Raw genomic sequence first — 21,016 nt, 5'->3', positions numbered from 1 at the left:
GGTCAGAATTTGTTTTTTTTTTTGTTTTTTTTTTTTCCAAAATAAGCCCAGACCATTAAACAAGTGAAACTCCAACAAATAAGTCTTCTCCAACAGCGAGAAAAACTGTACAGTTACTCAAAGCTGATTCTGCCAGTGGGGCTGGGGACAGAAGTGGGTAGGGAGGGTGAAATCATGGAGGAGGGCCTGGGGAGGGGGCTGGAGCGGGAGAGGGTCAGGGTCCTGCCCATCAGAGTGGGGCCGCCTGCGTCCTGCACACTCTGCTGTCAGGTGGGGTGGGGGGCAGCTCTTGCCTCCCTGTGTGTGTGAGACGGTGTCCCTCACCACCTCCCAGTGCCAGGCACAGTCAGCTCACCCTGATGGAGAGTGAACAAGACAGGACAGGCTGGGGAGAGGGGAGGGTCCCATGAGAGGGACACCCTGCTGATTCCAAACGAGGTGGCCCATCCATCCCACTTCCTGCAGCTAGTGGGAGGGGGACTGGAGAAGCCCTGGGAGATTGAGGGGATGAGCAAAGGCACAGAAACATGGAGGGCCGGGGTGGGGGACTTGCATAGGTTGATGAGTGTGCAAGAGGTACATAAATAAACCTGACACCCCACCCAGCCCGGCACTGGGAGAGGAAGTGGGGACCCAGAGCCAGGTTCCCAGGGCCACCCTACCCCCTGGCTTCTTCCCCCTCCCTGGGCTCAGAGCAGAGGGAAGTCCACAGACCAGGAGGGCGGGGGCAAGAAGGTCTGGGGAATGGGGTGATAGTGCAGGGAGGGTGGTGGTTTTAAAATTTTTTTTTTTTTGGTTTTTTTGTTTTTTTCCCAACATTTTGTATCTTTAATAACATACACAATGGTTACCAGCCATATTCATAACAAAAGTTATTCATAAAATGTATCTAAAAATAACATTTTTTTTCCTTTTCGGTGTGAAAAGCTTGAGAATGTCCCAGTGGGGAAGGTGGGTTGAGGGGGAGGAGGGCGTTGAAGAGGGAGACCCTGGCTTCCCCGCAGTCTGAACCCCCAAATCCCCTCCCTCCACCTGGGCCCCAACACAACCCCTCATTAGGAATAGGGACCAGACAGTCTGTCGGACTCTGGGGCTGGGACAAATCTCTGGGTTATGATATAGTGTTCCACTTAAGTGAGGTCATGACATAATGGGGGAAGGAAAAAGGCTGAAAGAAAAGGGAGGGGCTTAGGGAAAAACCCAAAAACCAAACAATCCCCTTTCCCTTATTCCTGACTCCCAAGTCTCACCAACCAGACCTGGGAGTGGAGAAGGGTGTGTGTTCGTGGGGAAGGGGACGTTAAGGCAACAGACTTCCTGACCTCACTGGCTACCCTGGCTGCCCACCTCCAACCTCTTCATCCGGGTAGCCAGGGCTGGAGGAAAATGGGTTAGAGCTTGGGGGTCTGGAGGAGGGGGCTCTGCCCTCTCCCCTCATAAAGTTCAGGCTCTCCCTGCCACTGTCTTGGCTGAGAGAGACCTGGGGATTCTAAAAATGACAGGAAATGATCAGAGAAAAACCGTTAAGAACTATATAAATATGTATCTTAAATAGGCCTAAGAAATTAATCATAGAGAACCTCTGGTGAACAGGGCCAGGGGAGGTGAGAGAGAGGAAGGTGGCTCCTGTCCTTGCAGAATGTGGGGAATGGTGAAGGGGAAGCAGGGAGAGGAGAGAGAGCTTCCTCTCCTTGCTCCCCGTCCTTCTCCCCAGCTCCTCTCAATAACATTCTGGAGGGCAGGTTCTCTGCCCTGCGCGTCACCCCAAATGTCAAATGTTTCTGAGCAGGCTCCACAAGGTAGTGGTCAGTTTGTCTCTGGGGAGTCTGCTCCCTTGGGGAGAGGCAGGTGGTCAGCGGTCTGGAGGAGGCAGGGGTGGGATGGGACCAGGTGGGGATGAGGAAGGAAAGGAGAGAGGCAGGCAGTCTGGCCAGTCCCTGCCCCCTTTATCCTGGCTGCCCCCAACTCCCCGGGCCTCAGCAGAGATCCCTCGACGGGCCTGGGAGTGAGCAAGGCATGTGCCAATGTTAAACAAAAGTTAAGAGGGTGAGAGAGTAGAAAAATATTAGAATATATAGCTGAGCCAGCCCACCCTCTCGCTGTCGCGGAGAAGCCCGTTGGGGGTTGGCCCCCGCCCGCCGCCCAGGGAGCCTATGGGTGCGCTGGGCTGTGGGTCCCGTCAGATGGTGGAGGTTTTGTCTGTCCCATCTGTGGTAAGAAAGGGAGGAAGGGAGGAAGATCAGGAGCTGGAGGGAGGCCCAAGAAAAGGCACTCAGGTAGCCTGTCATCCCAGTCAGGCCCTCCCTGGAGTCTGGCCTCCCCTGGGGACCCCTCAGGATGACTCTGAGTTGCTCAGTTCAGAGGCAGAGACGCTGGGTAGGTGGGAGCTGGGTCAGGGAAAGAGGAAATGCTCACCACCCAAGGCGTGTTCTGTCATGCTCAGACACAGAGACTCCAGAGTGGGATTGATCTCCAGGTCAGGCCCAGGAACCGGGCAGTCTGGGTGGGAGAGAAGAGAATGGGGGTGGTAAGGACCAACTGGACTCGGGTGAAGACAGCTGGGATGACAAAGGATGCTGGTATGGGAAGGGAGCAAGAGAGATGGAGGGGGAGAGGGAAGAAGGGGAGGAGGTGGACAGGGAGAGAGGCGAGCATGTCACACAACAGGCAGAGGAGACAATGGCAATGGCAGAGGCTTGGCAATACAGAAAAAGCCTGACTTGCAGAGAGTGGAATTGAAACTGAAGGAGCTCCTGGAGGCCACACACAGCCTGCTGTGACTACTCTGGACACAGACTGCATACTGTCTTGAGCACAGTCTGGGCATCTGCCCTGGACACTGGGCAGCCCCCAAGGCTCCCTGATTGAAGACCTGCTCTGTACTTGGTGCAAAAGCTAAATCAAAACCCTTCCTGTCCCCACTTGGACCTGCTCCTCTGGGCAGGATTCAATCCAGGCAGGCCGGGCAGGTGGGGGCAAAGTAGGACAACCACCATGGGACTTGTCCTCAAACCACACTTCTCAAAAGGGCCTCCTATTCGGGCATCTGGGAAACCACCCACCTCCCTGGGCAGACCTGACCTCCCTCACTACGCTGCTTAAACCCTTCCCTGACTCCTCACTGCCATCAGGACAAAGTCCGAGCTGTTTACCTGGATTTAGACGACCCAGCTCCCATCTCCACCCTCATCTCTCATCACTGTTGCCTCTGAACCCTGAGCTCATGTCGTATCAGATCACCCAATTGTCTCTCCTTAAAAAAAAAAAATTTTTTTTTTGAACTTGGGCAAGACCTGTCTCAGATTGCTGACTGATGAATAACATCAGCGTCCTTACACATACAGTTGGGAGGAGTTAATCAGTGCAGGAGAGCTGTCTGACAAAGCCTGGGACACAGCATACCGGTAAAGAGAATGGTTCTTGTTCATTCCTGCGGTTCATCCACCTGCTTGTTTAACATCATTTACAGATGCCTACTGTGTGTCAAGCCCTGTGCTAGGATGAACATGATGGATGGGTTCCCACGGCCTCAACAGATGGCTGTCCACACAACCTCATCAAGTAAGACTCCTGACTGACTTGGCAGTTGATGACATGAATTCTGCAAATCCATGCTCTCTCTAGAGTCAGCCCATTCCAGACGAGCCTTATCTGTCTCTGCAGCCCCAGTGCCCAGCACCGTGTGGAGGAGTCAACCCCTCACTTGTTGAGCAGGGCAGGGACCTGCGGTTAGCAAGTCTCTAATCTTCCTTTTGCCCACTTGTCCCAACATCTTTTTGAGACGGGGTCTCACTGTCGCCCTGGCTGCAGTGCAGTGGCACAATCTCTGCTTACTACAGCCTTGACCTCCTGGGCTCAAGCGATCCTCCTGCCTCACCCTCCCGAGTAGCTGGGACTACGGGTGTGTGCCACCATGCCCAGATAATTTCTGTATTTTTTTGTACAGATGGGGTTTCGCCATGTTGTCCAGACTGGTCTCAAACCGATCTACTTGCCTCAGCTTCCCAAAAGTGCTGAAATTACAGGCGTGAGTTACTGTGCCCGCACTTGGCCCAACTTCTGCTCTCCCATCTCCAGGATGGTCTGTAAGCAGAGGTCAAAACAGCCCTCTCACTTCAAACACCTGTTCTAAGAGGTGAAGTCCACTGGTTCCTGTGTGGTCACCTGGCATCTGAAAGAATCCCAGTAGGCTGATGGGCAGGACTCCCCTCCACAGAAATCTCACACTTTAACTGTCCCATCCCCTCAACCCCTTCTAAGTTGAGTATTCAATGATCCTATAAAGAAAGAGATGATGACAAAGACCAACACAGACACTAAGATTATGACATAGGGTGGGAAACATGAGATGGGGTGGGAGTAAGGGGTGAGAGATGATGATTCAGAGGGGTGGGGGCAAGACCTGAGAGATAAAATTGAAGCAGAGGAGGAAAACAACCCCCAACAATTGGGGGAGATGGGTGCAGAGTGGTGTGAGGTATGGGGAGAGGTGCCAATGCAGTCTACAAGAACAGTGGACATGAGACCCAGGAGAAAAAAGAAAGGTCAGCTGAGGATGTTGGCCAGGCAGAGTCCCAAGGGTGGGGCACCTCACCTGGAGGGAACATGAGAATGGCCTGGGGTGACGAGTGGACCGGGAGCGAGTGGGTGCGCTGCACAGAGCTGCGGCTCTGACTGGGCATGCTGTTGCTGCCTCCAGGGTTGGCAAACCACAGGTTCTACACAGGTCCCAGGAAGAGAGAAAGTAGTGAGTGCGGAAGAGGCCCAGACCCAAGAGTGGTGGAGGTGGTACAGGCCTTCTCCCACTCCCACCCCCGCCACCTCTAAGCTGGGTCCGGATACAGAGTATACAGGCAAATAGACATCCCAGGTACTGCCACCCCAACCCCAGGAGGCCGGGCCCCTGCTTCCAGCCAGCTTACCTGTCGGCCCTGGCCTCCAAGGCTGGGGCTGGTGAGGGCATGTCGAGGGGAGACACCCCCAATGCCCGAGGGGCTCAGGAGGCCCATCCGGCCGGGTGGGAGGGCCCGGGGAGGCATTGGGAACTGCCGCTGGGTACGCCGGGCCACTCCCATCCCCACAGAGCCAGCTATGGGGAGCGAGTTGGAGCCGAATGCCCAGCTATGAGAGAGCAGAAGGCAGGGTGTTAATTTACATAGATGGGGCCTATCTGTCCACCCCTTCCTCACCTTCCCCAATAACCCCAAGTGATAGGAGAGAACATAAACCTCCATCACACATTCTGTCCTCATCTGCCCCAAGGGTACCCCCTGGAAGGAGATGGGACATGTACAAGGGTTTCTTCACTGTCCACTCAAAACAGTTCTCCAATCTTCAATTCTCAAAGGAGACATTTCTGTTATTTGTCTGGTCTAAGGAGGGACTTCCAGGCCCTCTGCATACAGGCGAGGAGCAAGGTACATATGAGGGGCCTGCTCATGGGACATGTGTTGTTTTTCAGCTCAGCATCCTATTCTAGTGGGAAATTTTCTTCTGGGAAAGTCGCCCAGTGACTGAATAAAACTAGATTCTCAGCCCAGAACACAATCACCCCTCTAAGCATGATCTGCTAACCAGCAAAGGCCTATGGAGGGCAGGTCCCTGTAACCTGGCCACCCGCCTACCCTTTCTGCTGCCGGTAGTTCTGCATCTCTAGTGCGGCTTTGCGCGGGAATGTCCGGAGGAGCTTCAGCACTTGCTGTTTCCAGGATAGCAGCCGTTTCTTCTGCGTCTCCGTGAAAGCCTAGAATTGGCAGGGCACCGGTGAAGCAGAGAGGGTGATGTTTCCTTCAGACCTCCCTTCCAGTCTTCCATTCATTTGTTCAAATATTTATTGCCTGGCCGGGCGTGGTGGCTCATGCTGTAATCCCAGCACTTTGGGAGGCTGAGGCGGGTGGATCACTTGAGGTCAGGAGTTCGAGACCAGCCTGGACAACATGGTGAAACCCCACCTCTACTAAAAGTACAAAAATTAGCCAGGCATGGTAGTGCGTGCCTGTAATCCCAGATACTTGGGAGGTTGAGGCAGGAGAATCACTTGAACCTGGGAGGCGGAGGTTGCAGTGAGCCGAGACTGCGCCACTGCACTCCAGCCTGGGCAACAGAGCGAGACTCTGTTTCCAAAAAAAAGATTAATTGCTCATCTACTCTGTGCCTGTGCCAGGCAATTCTGGGATGCAGAGGTGACCATGCCCAGAGAGCTTACAGTCTGGTTGTGAGGGAAAGATACATACATAATGACAACTGTGACAAATTATCCCTCCCTGAGGGAGAAGAACAGGAAGCAAAAGAAACAAATAAAAATGAGGGGTTGGTAAAGGTGTCCCTGAGGTATAAATGTTTGAACTGACAGCTGAGGGGTGAGGAGGAGGAAAGGGTACTGTTGCTGACAAAGAGTATGTACGGGCTGGGCATGGTTGCTCATGCCTATAATCCCAGTACTTTGGGAGGCCAGGGCAGGGGATCGCTTGAGGCCAGGAGTTCGCGATCAGCCTAGGCAATAAAGCAATACTCCATCTCTAAAAAAGAAAATCGTCACGCCTGTAATCTCAGCACTTTGGGAGGCTGAGGTGGAAGGATCACTTGAGGTCAGTTCAAAACCAGCCAGGGCAACAGTGTGAGACCTCGTCTCTATTAAAAAAAAAAAAAAGAGAGAGAGGAAGAGTGTGTACAAGGGTTCTGAGAAGAAGCCTCTAAAGCCAACACTGGTAAGATACAAGACTGGAAGGGCTGGCATGTGCCACGTCAGGTAAGGCCCTATGGGCCACATACAACACAATGGTCTTGAGAAAGATGGGGCAGCCTTTCCCTCACTCTGTCGTCCAGGCTGGAGTGCAGTGGCGCGATCTTGGCTCACAAGCTCCACCTGCCGGGTTCACGCCATTCTGCCTCAGCCTCCCGCGTAGCTGGGACTGCAGGCACCTGCCACCACGCCCGGCTAATTTTTTGTATTTTTAGTAAAGACTGGGTTTCACTGTGTTAGCCAGGATGGTCTCGATCTCCTGACCTCATGATCCGCCCACCTCGGTGGCCGAAGTGCTGGGACTACAGGCGTGAACCACCATGCCTGGCCGCCTTTCCCTTTTTGAGTATGCTAGGGAAGGCCTTACCTCATGAGTCAGGCACTTTTCGATGAGCTGGAGGTAACTGGTGATGTTCTCCTCGTCTGGTCGGGACACCAGCAGTTGGGTGCACACTGGGGGACATGAGAAAGGGCAGGAGGTTAACCCCTAGTATGCCCTCTGCCATGTTCCAGCCTCCAGCTGGCTCGTGCACAAGAAGGAACAGGAGACTCAGGCTGGATGAGTATCAACTATTAAGTGCTAGCCATGGTATTTGGGTTATCATGAGGATATACAACATAGTGCCTGACACAATCTTGTCACTACACACATTTTTAGCCTTAGAAACCTAAAGCTCAGAGTTGAGTCACTTGCCTCAGGTCCAGATCCAGATCTAGACTGATCTGGATCCAAGTGTAAAGTCTGCTGTATCATGCTGCTTTAGGAAAGGCTGAAGCTGTGATAAATTTCAACATCCCCATCCCCTGGACTTTGGTCCCCTCTGAGAGAAATCAATGGACTCCCCTCAACTGCTCACCCTTTACTACATGGAATTTCTTCTGACCCACTGCCCCATTTCTGCTCAGCCTGGAGATGCTTTGAGGGGAAGGGCTGTTATCCACCATCAGCCCAGACGTGCCCAAGGGCAAGGGGCCTTGTCACCCTGTCTCGGCTACTCTCTGTAGTGTTCCAGTCTCCAGTAGGCTTTACAAAGCCCTGCTCCCACCATCGAACTTGGATTTGATCCCTGGTGCTTGGGTTCACTTGGCTTTCTGCCTCAGGATTTCCTGCTAGGCTGTGGCTGGTCTCACCTTTGCCCATCACCCGTGTAAACTGGCTGGGGATGTCTCCGTCGGCGACGGGAGCCGGGGCAGGCTCACTGCCATCAGTGGGAGCTGGAGCTGGTGGAGGTGGGTAGTTCTCCACAGCTGGAGGGTCCTTGGCCTCGGTGCCTTTGTCTGTGCCGGGGTGGGCTAGGGGAGGCTCAGCACCTGGCAGCGGTGGTTCCCCCGGGGCCCCATCCTTGGCAGTAGGGGTGGTGGTGGCGGCAGCCACGGTGGCCTGGAGGACACTGTAGGCCTTGATGGGAGTGATGATGATCTGCTGCAGCTCCTGCAGAGCGTTTCGTAGGTTCCCGCCTTCCAGCACATCCTGGATGGGAGGACACAGGCTGGGGTCACATGCAGACCCTACAATGAGGGACTGAGAGTATCTACACAGAGAGTCAGACAGGGCTTGCAGAAGGCTGGGTAGGACCCTGGGTTCCAGCACATAGAGAAGGCATGTAAGGGTACTGCAAGCCCACAAACATATAGGTACACATTTCCTCTTTCCCATTAAGATGAAGTCCCACAGAACTCACGAAAAGCCAGTCTAATGTTGGAGTCTCAAGGACCCAACAAGGATAGAATCAGAGATTCAGACCTAGACACTGAGCAGGGAAAAATACAAACAGAAGGCAGTGGCAAGGAAACGGAATCAGATGTGGAAGGAAAATGAGTTTAGAAACAATCAAATGGAAAGAGAGATTGTACAGACAGAGACACTCTGCTCTACCAGAAAGACCAGTAAAAAATGGAAAAGCAAAAGGGGAGAGAAGGTGTAGAGTCAAAAGACAGAGATCCTGGAACCACAAACCAAGAAAGACAGGGAGGGGAGACTCTTAGCCACCAGCAAGTGAGCCTTTTGATGCCGGCTTGCATGTGGTCCCTGAAGTCTGGGTCCCTAGGGCTGGGAATTTTGGAGGCCAGATCCGAGGAGTCTGGAGGCCAACTCAGGGCCTTTGGTCTACTGGTACCACCAAGTGGCTGGCTGGCCTTGAAGATGCAGAAACCAGGTCCTCACCTTCTCTAGGGACTTGAGGACACTCTGTCTCTCACGCAGCTTCTGGATGCTCAGGGCTATCTTGTGGCGGGCACCTTTGGTGACGTTCTGTGATAAGGGCAGAAGGGGACAGGAAGCTAGAGATGTGAGGCTGAGATATTTGGGGGTACCCAAATAGAGATCAAGGAGACAGAGGAGGCTTGGGCTGCAAGGATGCCAAACTAGCGCTGCCCCCAGCACCTCCCGGATGGACCCCTTGGCTTCACCTGAGACTCCAGGTGCTGCTCAGTCAGTGTCATCATCTCCTCGTAGCTCATCTGTGAGAAGAGGGCTGCATACTTGTGCAAGCGGAGGCTCTTGAGCCATGAGGGCACATCTTTGGCAAAGGAGGGAGAGTGAAAGGTCAGGAGTTTGGCCCAGACTACCAGGGTAAAGGAAAAGTTGTGGGGATAAACCCACAGGAAGCCTCAAAAGATGCAAAAAATTGGGAGGGGGTTGGGGGGAGCTAAGGTTCCATCAGCTCCTTCTTCATCTGCCTAGCCAGACCCTCAGGCAGCCTTCCCTGGGAAGGACATCTGACCCTTCTAAGCTGCTAGGCTGGATGTATACCAGGATGACCTCACTGATTGCTCCACAACTCTTGCTGGAACCTCTGTTCCATCACTTAGCTGTGTCCTGGCTTCCTTGTCAGACTGGGGTGTGTGAAGACAGGGGGCTCCTCCCCAGTCAGACTAGAACTTGTTAGGGTAGATGTGGGGTCTCTCTGCTTAGTCCTGAGCCCTAAAAGCAGGGACTATCTACTCCCCTCAGACATGTCCCCTCCTCAGAGGGGTAAGCAGGTGTCAGCTACAAGCTCCTTTCTGTCCTCTAAGCTCTGCAGAAGCCCCTGGAAAAGGGTCCTGGTGCTGCTGTCCCCAATGTACCTTTCATGCCACTGCCATCCTCCTGGAAAGTGTTCCGGCTGGAGCCCTGCTCCTCTGTCTGCTCACTGCCAGAGGAGGCCACGCTGCTCTGGGGCGAGAGAGGTGCGTGATCGGGCGTGGTAAAAGCAGCCCGGGCCCCAAGCTCCTCTGGACTCGGCCACTCACCAGGGACCTGGGGGCTTGTAGGGATGAGTGACATGGAGCGCTTCAGTGGGCTAGGGTGGATTTGGCAGGGGAGACCTGGCCAGAGTGGGAGAAAAGCAAAATATTAGACCTGGGGACCCAACCACAGGAGACCATCCCCCTGCCGTCAGTGCCAGGATGGCAGTTTGGCCCCATAACCTGCCAAGAGGAAGGGACCTGGGGTCCAAGGGTAACTGCCTACCAGATATACCTCATTCTCTTACCTCCAACACCCAACCCATCAGCAAGCTGTCAGCCACTTTCCTGAATTTCTCCAGTTCCGCTGGCTCAGGCCACCAGCACCCCTGGCAGGAATTACTGCCATAGCCTCCTCATTGGTTTCCTGCCTTCACTCTTGCCTCCTACAGTCCACGCCCCTCACAACAGCCATAAAGGTCCTTCTAAAAATGCAAATCTGACCGAGCCTGACTCCTGCTCAAATCCCTGTGACTTCCTTTCATAGTGGGAACAAAATACAAATGCTTCCACATGCCTAAAAGGCCATGCAGGACCTGGCCCCTGTTCCTCTCCCACAACCCACCACTTGGTTCATGCCTCTCTAGCCTTTGCCTCCTCCCAAACTCCCCTTTGTTCCTGAAACACTCAAGGTTGTTCCAGCCTCAGGACTTCTGGACTTGCTCTTTCTTCCTACCTTCTTGATCTCAGCGGTTGGCTCCCTCAAGTCTCATCTCAAGTGTCGCCTCCTCTGAGGCCTACCCTGAACCCTTAATCTGAAGTCACTGCCCACCTCTGCTGCCCCAATCCGTCACTCTATCACATTACTGTCTTGTCTTTCTTACAGCACCTATCACAACCTGAAATTATCAAGTTATTTATTTTTTTAAAAATTTATTTACTTTTTTGAGATGGAGTCTTGCTCTGTCACTAGACCAGAGTGCAGTGGCACGATCTGAGCTCACTGCAACCTCCGCCTCCTGGGTTCAAGCAATTCCCCTGCCTTAGCCTCCTGAGTAGCTGGGACTACAGATGCCTGCCACCATGCTCAGCTAATTTTTTCGTATTTTAGTAGAGGCGGGGTTTCACCACATTGGCCAGGATGGTCTCAATCTCCTGACCTCGTGATCCGCCCACCTCGGCCTCCTAAAGTGCTGGGATTACAGGCGTGAGCCACTGCGCCCAGCCTGTTTACTTATTAACTACACCCCCTGCTAGAATAGAAGACCTGTGACAGCAGAAACCTGTCCCATCTTAAACATCATTATATCTTGTAATGAATGAAGTACGTAAGCTGCTTCCTCAACAACCCTGTTATGGGGCCTCACTACCTCCCATTTTTTTTCTGCAGTGAGCCCAAACTGGCCACTCATGAGGCCTGGTGACTCAGGGTGATCCCAGGTCCTCTTCTGAAGGATGCTCCATACCCTCTGTCCATCCCAAGTCTGAGGTTGGCAAAGGAATCCAACTTGATTTTTTTTTTTTGAGATGGAGTTTTGCTCTGTCACCAGGCTGGAGTGCGGTGGCGCAATCTTGGCTCACTGCAACCTCCACCTCCTGGGTTCAAGCGATTCTCCTGCCTCAGCCTCCCGAGTAGCTGGGACTACAGGTGCCCGACACCATGCCCAGCTAATGTTTTTCGTATTTTTAGTAGAGACAGGGTTTCACTATATTGGTCAGGCTGGTCTCAAACTCCTGACCTCAGGTGATCCACCTGCCTTGGCCTCCCAAAGTGCTGGGATTACAGGCGTAAGCCACCTGTGCCCGGTCATATATATATATTTTTTAGAGATGGAATTTCACTCTTGTGGCCTAGCCTGGAGTGCAGTGGCACAATCTCGGCTCACTGCAACCTCTGCCTCCCGGGTTCAAGCAATTCTCCTGCCTCAGCCTCCTGAGTAGCTGGCATTACAGGCACCCACCACCACGCCTGGCTAATTTTGTATTTTTTTAGTAGAGACGGGGGTTTCTCCATGTTGCTTAGGCTGGTCTTGAACTCCCGACCTCAGGTGATCCGCCAGCCTTGGCCTCCCAAAGTGCTGAGATTACAGGTGTGAGCCACCATGCCTGGCCTCCAACTTGATTTTTAACCACTCCCAAAACAGGGCAGGTTCCCATGAGCTCCCAGACCTTTATCTGTGCTTTTTCCTCTGCCTCGTTCACCTCGCCAACTCTTCTCCATCAGCCACTTCTCCCTTCATGCCTCGGTCATGTACCCCTCTGCTGCTGCCTCAGGCCTGGCGCTTGCTGCCTCTCACTAGCCTCCCTCTTGCACTGGACTGTGGGTCCATGGAGAATGGCAGCCCAGTCCAATTACTTCTGCAATCCCATGATCAGGCACAGGGCATGACACACAGAAGTCCTTCCAACGAAGTTTCATAAAGGACAAAAGGGTGCTAAGAGGGCCTCTGAGCTCCACCTATGGCATCCAGAAGTACCCCAAATCAGCCTAGACAAAAAGAAATGAAACAAAGCCAACAAGCCTCACCCTGGGTAGGTGAGGACATCAAGGCCCAGGGAGCTGAAGCCCTTTGCCCCAGTTCCCACGGGAGTTGACAGGCTGAGACAGAGCCCAAGCCTTGTTTCTGATGGAAAGGCTGGGGTTCCTGCCAGTGCTACAGTGACACCCAGCCCAGGAAGGAGGGCTAGCCTGGTGCAGGCCCCAGAGCATCTTCCCTCAGCTGTGACAATACTAATGCTCCTGGCTAGGAAGTCACCTAAGGGACAGGGCAAGGCAGTGGCCCATCCTTAATACCAGTTTCTGCCCTACCCCAGAGTGTCCGGGGTCCTCTTCCCAGGAGTTCTTCAGCCTCTAGACTCCCTCAGCCCTGGCTTCTGTCCCCACTCAGCACTCTTGGGGAACATGGCACACTCTGGGCCCTGGGGGACTGGGGAATCCTCAAGACAGGCCTTTTTGCCTGTTTTGGTGTCTCTGGCCTCCTTCTTTCTCCCTTCTCAGCCAAGAAGTGGGCAGGAGAGGCTGAGAGGCAGGAAATTACCCTGACTGGAATGATCGTGCAGTTCCTGAGGAGCCCTGCTCAGCTCCGCACTGGGGTGGAGGCTGGCCACAGCATGAGAATGACAAAAACAAGAATGCCGGCCAGAGATCCAGGGCCTTGCACTCTCCAAGAAATCCTGATCTGTTCTTGGCAGCACCCCAAACCCAAGCTGCCTGCCCTCAAAGGCCAATCCTTGCTCCCCACTCAAAAATATTTTAATGATTTCCTGTTTCCTGCAACTGCCTGGAATCCAAAAGCTTCTCCTGTCCTTCAACGCCCCCCAGAATGTAGCCTTCACACACTGAGGTCTGAGGGTAAAGACAGGCCTGAGTTCAAATCCTGACTCTGACTCTGTCGCCTCTGTGTGATCTTGGGCAAGTCACTTCATTCGCCTCTCTGCCTCCATTTCCGCATGAAGTCCTTAGCAGAGGGATAGGCACACGGTAAGCACAAGTCTCTGCTACTGTTATTACTCATTCAAATCCACCCCAGCCAGATCTGTCTGTATACTGTCCCCTCTAATTATCCACCCCGTGCTTATTTCATGCTGTGCCTTCTACTTGGAATGCCCAATTCCTTTTCCTCTTTTGGTCCAAACCCCTATCAACATTGTTCAATCTTCATCCTTTAATGGCTGCTGGGGTCCCCATGATGGGGAGCACAAAAGGTATGAAGACAAAGAAATTTATAGGCACCCTGCCTGGGTGACCCCTCCCCTTGGTGAGGGATGAGCATCTCCAGGAGAGGTACTTTTTGGTGGAGGTAGTGTAGCATAGTAGTTCAGAGTATGAGGTCTATAGTCAGAACGCCTGGCTTTAAACCTTGAGTTTATATGTATAAAGTTCTTAGAATAGCTCCTAGTAAAGACTAAGCACTCGATGTGTTTTTTTTTTTTTTTTTTTTTTTTTTTTTTTTTTTTTTGAGATGGGGTCTTGCTCTGTCGCCCTGGCTGGAATGCAATGGCAAGATCTCGGCTCACTGCCACCTCCGCCTCCTGGGTTCAAGCGACCCTCCTGCCTCAGCCCCCCGAGTAACTGGAATTATAGGCACGCACCACCATACCCAGCTAATTTTTATATTTTTAGTAGAGATGAGGTTTCACCATGTTGGTCAGGCTGGTCTCGAACTCCTGACCTCAGGTGATCTGCCTGCCTCGGCCTCCCAAAGTGCTGGGATTACAGGCGTGAGCCTCCATGCCCGGACTAGCACTCAATATTTTTTGCCTAGAATGATCATTATTAATACATCCTCCCATCCTGGAACTGTGATGCTCCATGACTGGAAAATGAGGTCCAAGACACCTCAGGTTGCTAAGTTTCCTGAAACTGCCCTTCTATCCCTCTATCTTCCCAGGTTCTCACCAGCAACTGGGAGGGAGGCAGATGGACCAGAATAGCCACACTAACTGGGGGAAAAACAGGCTCAAGGAATAACTGATGAGCACCAGGTACCAGACAGCGGGGCATTAGGGACCCGAGGTTACCCCCACCCACTGACACATGTGACATTTCACTGTCACTCTCTCTTGTCTTGCTTTAAACCAGTGCCTGCTGAAGGTGACTAGCTACTCTGAGGTTTACATCATGAACCCTCTCCCTCACCCTGGGTCAGGTCATGCTGCCTTACCATGGCTTGGAAAATCCACCCTCCCTTATCCTGTACATTTCAAAAAGTCACTGGGATACCAACAACTCCTGCTCACTCCCGCCTGTAGGGCTTTTACTAAGAGAGCTCTTTCAAACCTGCTTAGTTGGCAGGACAGTGTAGTGGTCAGAGGCAGGCTCTGGCATCAGACTGGTTGGGTCTGTTCCACCACTTGTTCTACGTGTGACTTTGAACACATCACTTCACCTCTGAGTCCCGGTGTCCTCATCTGTTGAATAGGGCTAATGATATGGTTGTGATGCGGACTGAGATCACACCTGAAAAGTGTCTATAAAAGAGTACCTAGCATAGTCAATGCTGAAAAATGCTACCTACTATTACAAATACCTTGCAGCATGAGTTTTGTCTTATACAGACAGTGTTCTCAGAAACAAAGCTGTAAAGTGAGGCCAGATACATAAAATCCATAATGTTGTCTGAACTGGAAGGGATCTCAGATGATGGTATGCACACCTCCATCAAGCGTCATAGCCTGATGCCCTTAGAGACCAGGTATATATCAGAAATGCCCAAAGGGGGGTTGGTGGGAGCAGAGGCAGACTGGGGCACTTGTGCAGGGTCTAAAGGGCATGCTCAACATTAAGCTCTATATTATTGCTGCCACTAGGAAAACAGATCTTGTTGAGTTGCTAGATCTTTTGACTTCTCAAGAAAGGCTGGAAATCTCATTTTTAGGGAAAAATTCTTGATTCTTTGTACCACTCACATTTATTTAAAAACCCAACACAACAAAATAAAACCAAACCAAAGTATGGGTTCAATAAGACATGTCTGTAGGTCAGATTCAGCTCTGGGAAAGCCAGTTCACAGCCTCTGCATTGCCTCATAAAGTTGAGGCCTACAGCTTATGTGACTTGTCTAATGCCACAGAGCGAGGGAGCTCTCACTGAGCCTAGTCCAACCTTTTTCAAGTAGGCATGGCCTTCTGGGACACCCCCGCCACTTACCTGTGTTTGCATTGCTCCCAATACTGTTGATGGCTGGCGGCACTGAGCTGGATGGGTGGAAGGGCACGTGTCCATTTTCCCGGGGTGGCTTGTCCTGCCAGCCTGGCCCTGCCTCCCCAGGGCCTAGCTCTGCAGGGCCCCCCCACTCATCTGAGCCTTGGCGTGAATGGTAGGAGGGCTCTGGCCGGGAGCGGAAACCACTAGCCAACCGCTCTTCCAGGTGGCTCAGCCAGAGGGCCAGTGCGTTGCGGTCCTCCAGTGTGGTGGCTGGGTGGATGAGGGCATAGGAAAGCAGCTGGCGACTCTCCTCGATGAAAGCATTGCTCTCGATTGAGTAGGCCAGCACTTTCTGCAATAGCCTCATGTACTCCGACTTGGCCTCTGTGTTGCCTGGCTGAAGCAAGGGAAGGTGGGACAGAAGGAGGGACACCACCTTCTCTTTGGACTCCTGCTGCCACTGGCTGACGATGGCTACAGAAGGGATAAGAAGAAATGTCAGGAGAGCCAGGGTGGGGTACTCCTATTCACCTGAGAGCACTGCCTATGGCCTATTCCCTCAGCTCCAATCTCCTTTTCATAACGATTTTCTTTTCATAACTCCCAAACTTATCCCTCATATAGGTGAGATCAAACACACTGACCCTGCCTCTGGAGTAATTTTTCTCTTTTTTTTTTTTAAGAGATGGGGTCTCACTATGTTGCCCAGGCTGCAGTGCAGTGGCTATTCACAAGTGCAATCCCACTATTGATCAGCACGGGAGTTTTGACCTGCTCCATTTCCAAACTGGGCCAGTTCACCCCTCCTTAGGCAACCTGGTGGTCCCCCACTCCTAGGAGGTCACCATACTGGGGCCACACTTAGTGCAGACAGCCAATCAGCATAGCACACTATAGCCCAGAACTCCTGGACTCAGGCAATCCTCTTGCCTCAGCCTCCCAAGTAGCTGGTACTACAGTCATGTGCCCACCACAGCTGGTATAGAGTAATTTTTCTTTGTTCTATCACTCCTGTTCTCAGAAACCTGCAGTGCCTCCCAATCAGCCAAACTTGCTACTCTGGAATCTGAACAACTCCTGTCCCCAGGCCTGCTCTCATGCTTTATCTCCATGACTCCTTCCTCCATTCTTCATGGCCTCTATGCCATTTCCCCTGCCAAAAAGCAGTCTCCTTCCTGAATGGAGAAGGCAGTGGTATATGGTAGTTAAAAGCTTGGGCTCTGGAATCAGATGGTCTAGACACCCCAGCTTACTAGCTAGATCTTGGTAAGCTACCTTAAACCTCACTGAGCACTAAATTATCTGCGAAATTTTGGAGATAATTACAGTACCCAATTCACAGTGTTGCTTTGAGATTCAATGAGCTAGCAAAGAACACAAAGTGGTTTGGCGACATAATAAATGCTTGCTATTGTTTTTTAACTGGTCTCTCTGCTTCTAGATTCTCCCCTTCCAATCGATCCCATACATCCAGATGCATTTATCTTCCTAAATCACAACAGGATGTCATGTTTCTGACCAGGAGTTTATAATGGCAACCAGCAAGCACCAACAGACTCAAGTCCAAGAACTCCTAGCCTAACATCACCTTCATTTCCAGGGCACCCTCCATCTCCCATTCCTCCAGATAAAGACTCAGCTCAGGATATCTCCCCATCTTCCTTGGGGTTCTCTCCACAGTATGTATTTATCCAAGCTCCACACCTTGGCTGAGATTCAAGGTTTTGGCCTGCAACAACCTCCTTCCTCCTATACAAATTCTCTTTTGTAGATGGCCTAACTTACTGCCTTCCTCCAGGAAGCATTCCCTGGCTGTTCCATGTCATGGTCATCTTGACCTCTCCTTTCTATCCCACTGTGTGAGGACCTGAGTCTACCCTGTGGAGATAAGCCAGGTTTCCCTTTTCTTTTTTTTTGAGGCGGAGTCTCGCTCTGTCGCCCAGGCTGGAGTGCAGTGGCGCGATCTCGGCTCACTGCAAGCTCCACCTTCTGAGTTCACGCCATTCTACTGCCTCAGCCTCCCGAGTAGCCGGGACTATAGGCGCCCACCACCACGCCCAGCTTATTTTTTGTATTTTTAGTAGAGACAGGGTTTCACCACATTAGCCAAGATGGTCTCGATCTCCTGACCTTGTGATCCACCCGCCTCAGCCTCCCAAAGTGCTGGGATTACAGGCGTGAGCCACTGCGCCCGGCCTCAGGTTTCCCCTTTCAACCCACAAGGGAGGTCCCTAAGAATATAGCCCCAGGCTGGCCACATCAAAGAAGGCTTGGGTAGGAACTGTTACAAGTCTGACTCTCCCCTTCAAAGACCTTATTGGCACTGGGCGTGGTGGCTCACGCCTGTAATCCCGGCACTCTGGGAGGCTGAGGCAGGTGGATCACCTGAGGTCAGGAGCCGGAGACCAGCCTGGCCGACACGGTGAAAGCCTGTCTCTACTAAAAATACAAAAATTAACCGGGCATGGTGGTGGATGCCTGTAATTCCAGCTACTTGGGAGGCTGAGGCAGGAGAATCACTTGAACTCGGGAGGTGGAGGTTGCAGTGAGCCGAGATCGCGTCACTGCACTCCAGCCTGGGGGCAAAGTGAGACTCCGTCTCAAAAAAAAAAAGAAAAAGAAAAAGAAAAAAAAAAACCTCATTAGCACTTCTGTAACTAGCTAAACAGGGTGGAAGATGGAGATAATGCTGACAGGACAAGGAGAGGGACAAAAAATACCAATACTTGGGAAAAGAGACAAAGATTTAGGTCTGAGGCCAACTACGCTCTCACCCTTGGGCAACTGAGCTCACATCAGTAGCCAAGGTGATGACTTACAAATATCTCACGAAGGAGTTCTGAGAGATGTGCTAATGGTGAGGTCTTGGAAATGGGCAAAGTTGCTGGCTCTAACCAGACAGAGCTAGGACCCCAAAGGAGTGGGTGATGAAAAGGAATAGGCAGAGATGTGGCATATGTCCCTTTACCACCACTTACTGGCCATGTGACTCTGGGCAAGTGTGATCACTTCACTGAGCTCTATTTTCTCTATCTGTAAAGTGGAACCCAGAATCATTCCTACCTGGCATGGCTGCTATGAATTATGTGAGGCCACAGCATAGAGTAAGTCCTCAGTAAACACTAGCTGCTTTTACTAGTATTGTGGTTATTATATCTCACTATGTCTCCCTCCTTTCAAATACACACAGAGATTCTAAAGGCACAAGCCAAATCTCTGGGCCCAGGAAACCAAGAGGCTAGGAATAAGCACCTATAAGGAAAGTCTTGGAAACCTAGACATCTGAGGGTCTTTCAACCCAAGTTCCTTAGGCCTTTACGATTCCAAGGACATCTAGCATGCTTCAGGATTGACTTAAAAAAAAAAAGTTCCATGGACTTCTGGTCTCCTCTGCCCACACTGAAGGATGGACCCCTGGCCTTGCATACAAACTCAGAAATGCCCTTTCTGTAGCCCTATTTCTCTTAATGATCCCCTTAGAACTCTGTGGCCTAGAATTCACATACACTCCTAATTCTGCTTAAGTTTGTAGCCTTAGGAAAATGAATCTCACACAGTTCCTAACTCCTGGCTATAAAGACTGTGCATTTTCTTGGCCTGGGGCTCTCTGCTCTAAGCTTCCAAGAGAGAACACCTGTTTGTTAGTTTTTGTTTTCTATTTTTCTGAGATGGAGTCTCACTCTATCGCCCAGGCTGGAGTGCAGTGATCTCAGCTCACTGCAACCTCCGCCTCCGGGTTCAAGTGATTCTCCTGCCTCGGCCTCCCAAGTAGCTGGGATTACAGGCGTGCACCACCATGCCTGGCTATTTTTTTTTGACGGAGTCTCACTTTGTTGCCCAGGCTGGAGTGCAGTGGCACGATCTCGGCTCACTGGAACCTCTGCCTCCGGGGTTCAAGCGATTCTCCTGCCTCAGTCTCCTGAGTAGCTGCGATTACAGGCACATACCATGACACCTGGCTAATTTTTATATTTTTAGTGGAGGGGGCGTTTAACCATGTTGCCCAGACTGGTCTGGAACTCCTGACCTCAGGTGATCCGCCCACCTTTCCTCCCAAAGTGCTGGGATTATAGGCATTAGCCACCGTGTCCTGCCTGTTACTTTTTTCACTATGTTGGCCAAGCTAGTCTCAAATTCCTGCTCTCAAATGATTTGCCCACCTCAGCCTCCCAAAGTGCTAAGATTACAGGCATGAGCCACTGTGCCCAGCCAAGGGAACACCTGTTAAATCCATTCATTCAAAGTCATCAACTCATACTATGTCTACAGCATTGGTTAAAATTAATAGTAGAACCAATACCACTATTGCTGTTGCTACTACTGACAATAGCAATAACGTATGGCACTTTCATTCAGAATGAAGGATACTGTTTATTGAGCATTTACTATGTGCCAGACACTATGCTAAAAATATGATTGCTTTTCATCCCTGTTTTAATCCTGTTTTGGTGTGCTCATCTTGCAGGTGAGAAAACAGATTTGGGAAGGTGAGGTCACACACCCTAAGTGACAGAGCCCGTTAAGCGACACAGCTGAGATCTGAATCCAGGCTCTGTGTGCCTCCATTTTTTTTTTTGACATGGAGGCTTGCTCTGTTGTTCAAGTTGGAGTGCAGTGGCATGATCTCGGTTCACTGCAACCTCTACCTCCTGGATTCAAGCAATTCTCCTGCCTCAGCCCCCACCAGTAGCTGGGATTACAGGCACACGCCACCACACCTGGCTAATTTTTATATTTTGAGTAGAGACGGGCTTTTGCCATATTGGCCAGGCTAGTATCAAGCTTCTAAACTCAGGTGATCCACCTGCCTCGGCCTCCCAAAGTGCTGGGATTGCAGGTGTGAGCCATGGTGTCCAGCAGGGAGGAACTTTTTTTTTTTTTTTTGAGACGGAGTCTGGCTCTGTCACCCAGGCTGGAGTGCGGTGGCACGATCTCGGCTCACTGCAAGCTCTGCCTCCTGGGTTCACACCATTCTCCTGCCTCAGCCTCCTGAGTAGCTGGGACTACACGCACCCGCCACCACACCCGGCTAATTTATTTTTTTTTGTATTTTTAGTAGAGATGGGGTTTCACCGTGTTAGCCAGGATGGTCTCGATCTCCTGACCTCGTGATCCACTTGCCTCAGCCTCCCAAAGTGCTGGGATTCCAGGCGTGAGCCACTGCGCCCAGCCAGGGGGGAACTTTTTACCCACAACCTTGTATCTCTCCAATCCCAAGTCTCTCTTCTTCCCTGGATTTCCAGATCCCCTTCAGCATCTGCCACTCAAAGCTAGGAAACCTCATTCCCTTGTCTGTCTTCACTTGAACCGACTGCCAAGATTATGAAGCTGTCCTTCAGGCCATCTCCACATCTAAAGATCATTTTCCAAGGCAGAACAGGCCTCACTGAAGTCACAGAACTTTTGTCTTTCCTGCCCTCCCAACTCCACCTGGCACTGGATCAAACGATAAGAACTCTGTG

General features: G+C 51.7%; 1 protein-coding gene across 11 annotated transcripts in view; it reads right to left on the bottom strand.

The window, feature by feature from the left end:
• Positions 1–8: 8 nt before the first annotated feature.
• SAMD4B (sterile alpha motif domain containing 4B) overlaps positions 9–21,016 on the bottom strand; it is a 43,258-nt gene continuing 22,250 nt past the window's right edge. For 6 of the 11 annotated variants that reach the window (XM_034944223.4, XM_034944224.4, XM_034944220.4 and 3 more), the window contains 11 exons: positions 15,558–16,028; positions 9,809–10,048; positions 9,152–9,261; positions 8,907–8,993; positions 7,874–8,213; positions 7,110–7,195; positions 5,625–5,743; positions 4,923–5,121; positions 4,595–4,718; positions 2,416–2,499; positions 9–2,208 (listed from right to left, as the gene is read on the bottom strand). In XM_034944223.4, the coding sequence (XP_034800114.1) occupies positions 2,180–2,208; positions 2,416–2,499; positions 4,595–4,718; positions 4,923–5,121; positions 5,625–5,743; positions 7,110–7,195; positions 7,874–8,213; positions 8,907–8,993; positions 9,152–9,261; positions 9,809–10,048; positions 15,558–16,028 (1,889 nt within the window). In that variant the 3' untranslated portion in view covers positions 9–2,179. The remainder of the gene's footprint in view (positions 2,209–2,415; positions 2,500–4,594; positions 4,719–4,922; positions 5,122–5,624; positions 5,744–7,109; positions 7,196–7,873; positions 8,214–8,906; positions 8,994–9,151; positions 9,262–9,808; positions 10,049–15,557; positions 16,029–21,016) is intronic. The other 5 variants (XM_055103605.3, XM_055103604.3, XM_057300609.2 and 2 more) reach the window with 1 other exon arrangement.

This window comes from Pan paniscus, chromosome 20 (assembly GCF_029289425.2).
Source record: "Pan paniscus chromosome 20, NHGRI_mPanPan1-v2.0_pri, whole genome shotgun sequence".
In the NCBI taxonomy this organism is placed as follows: Eukaryota; Metazoa; Chordata; class Mammalia; order Primates; family Hominidae; genus Pan; species Pan paniscus.
Note: the sequence above shows the minus strand (reverse complement) of the source record. Positions and strands in the feature narration are given on the sequence as shown.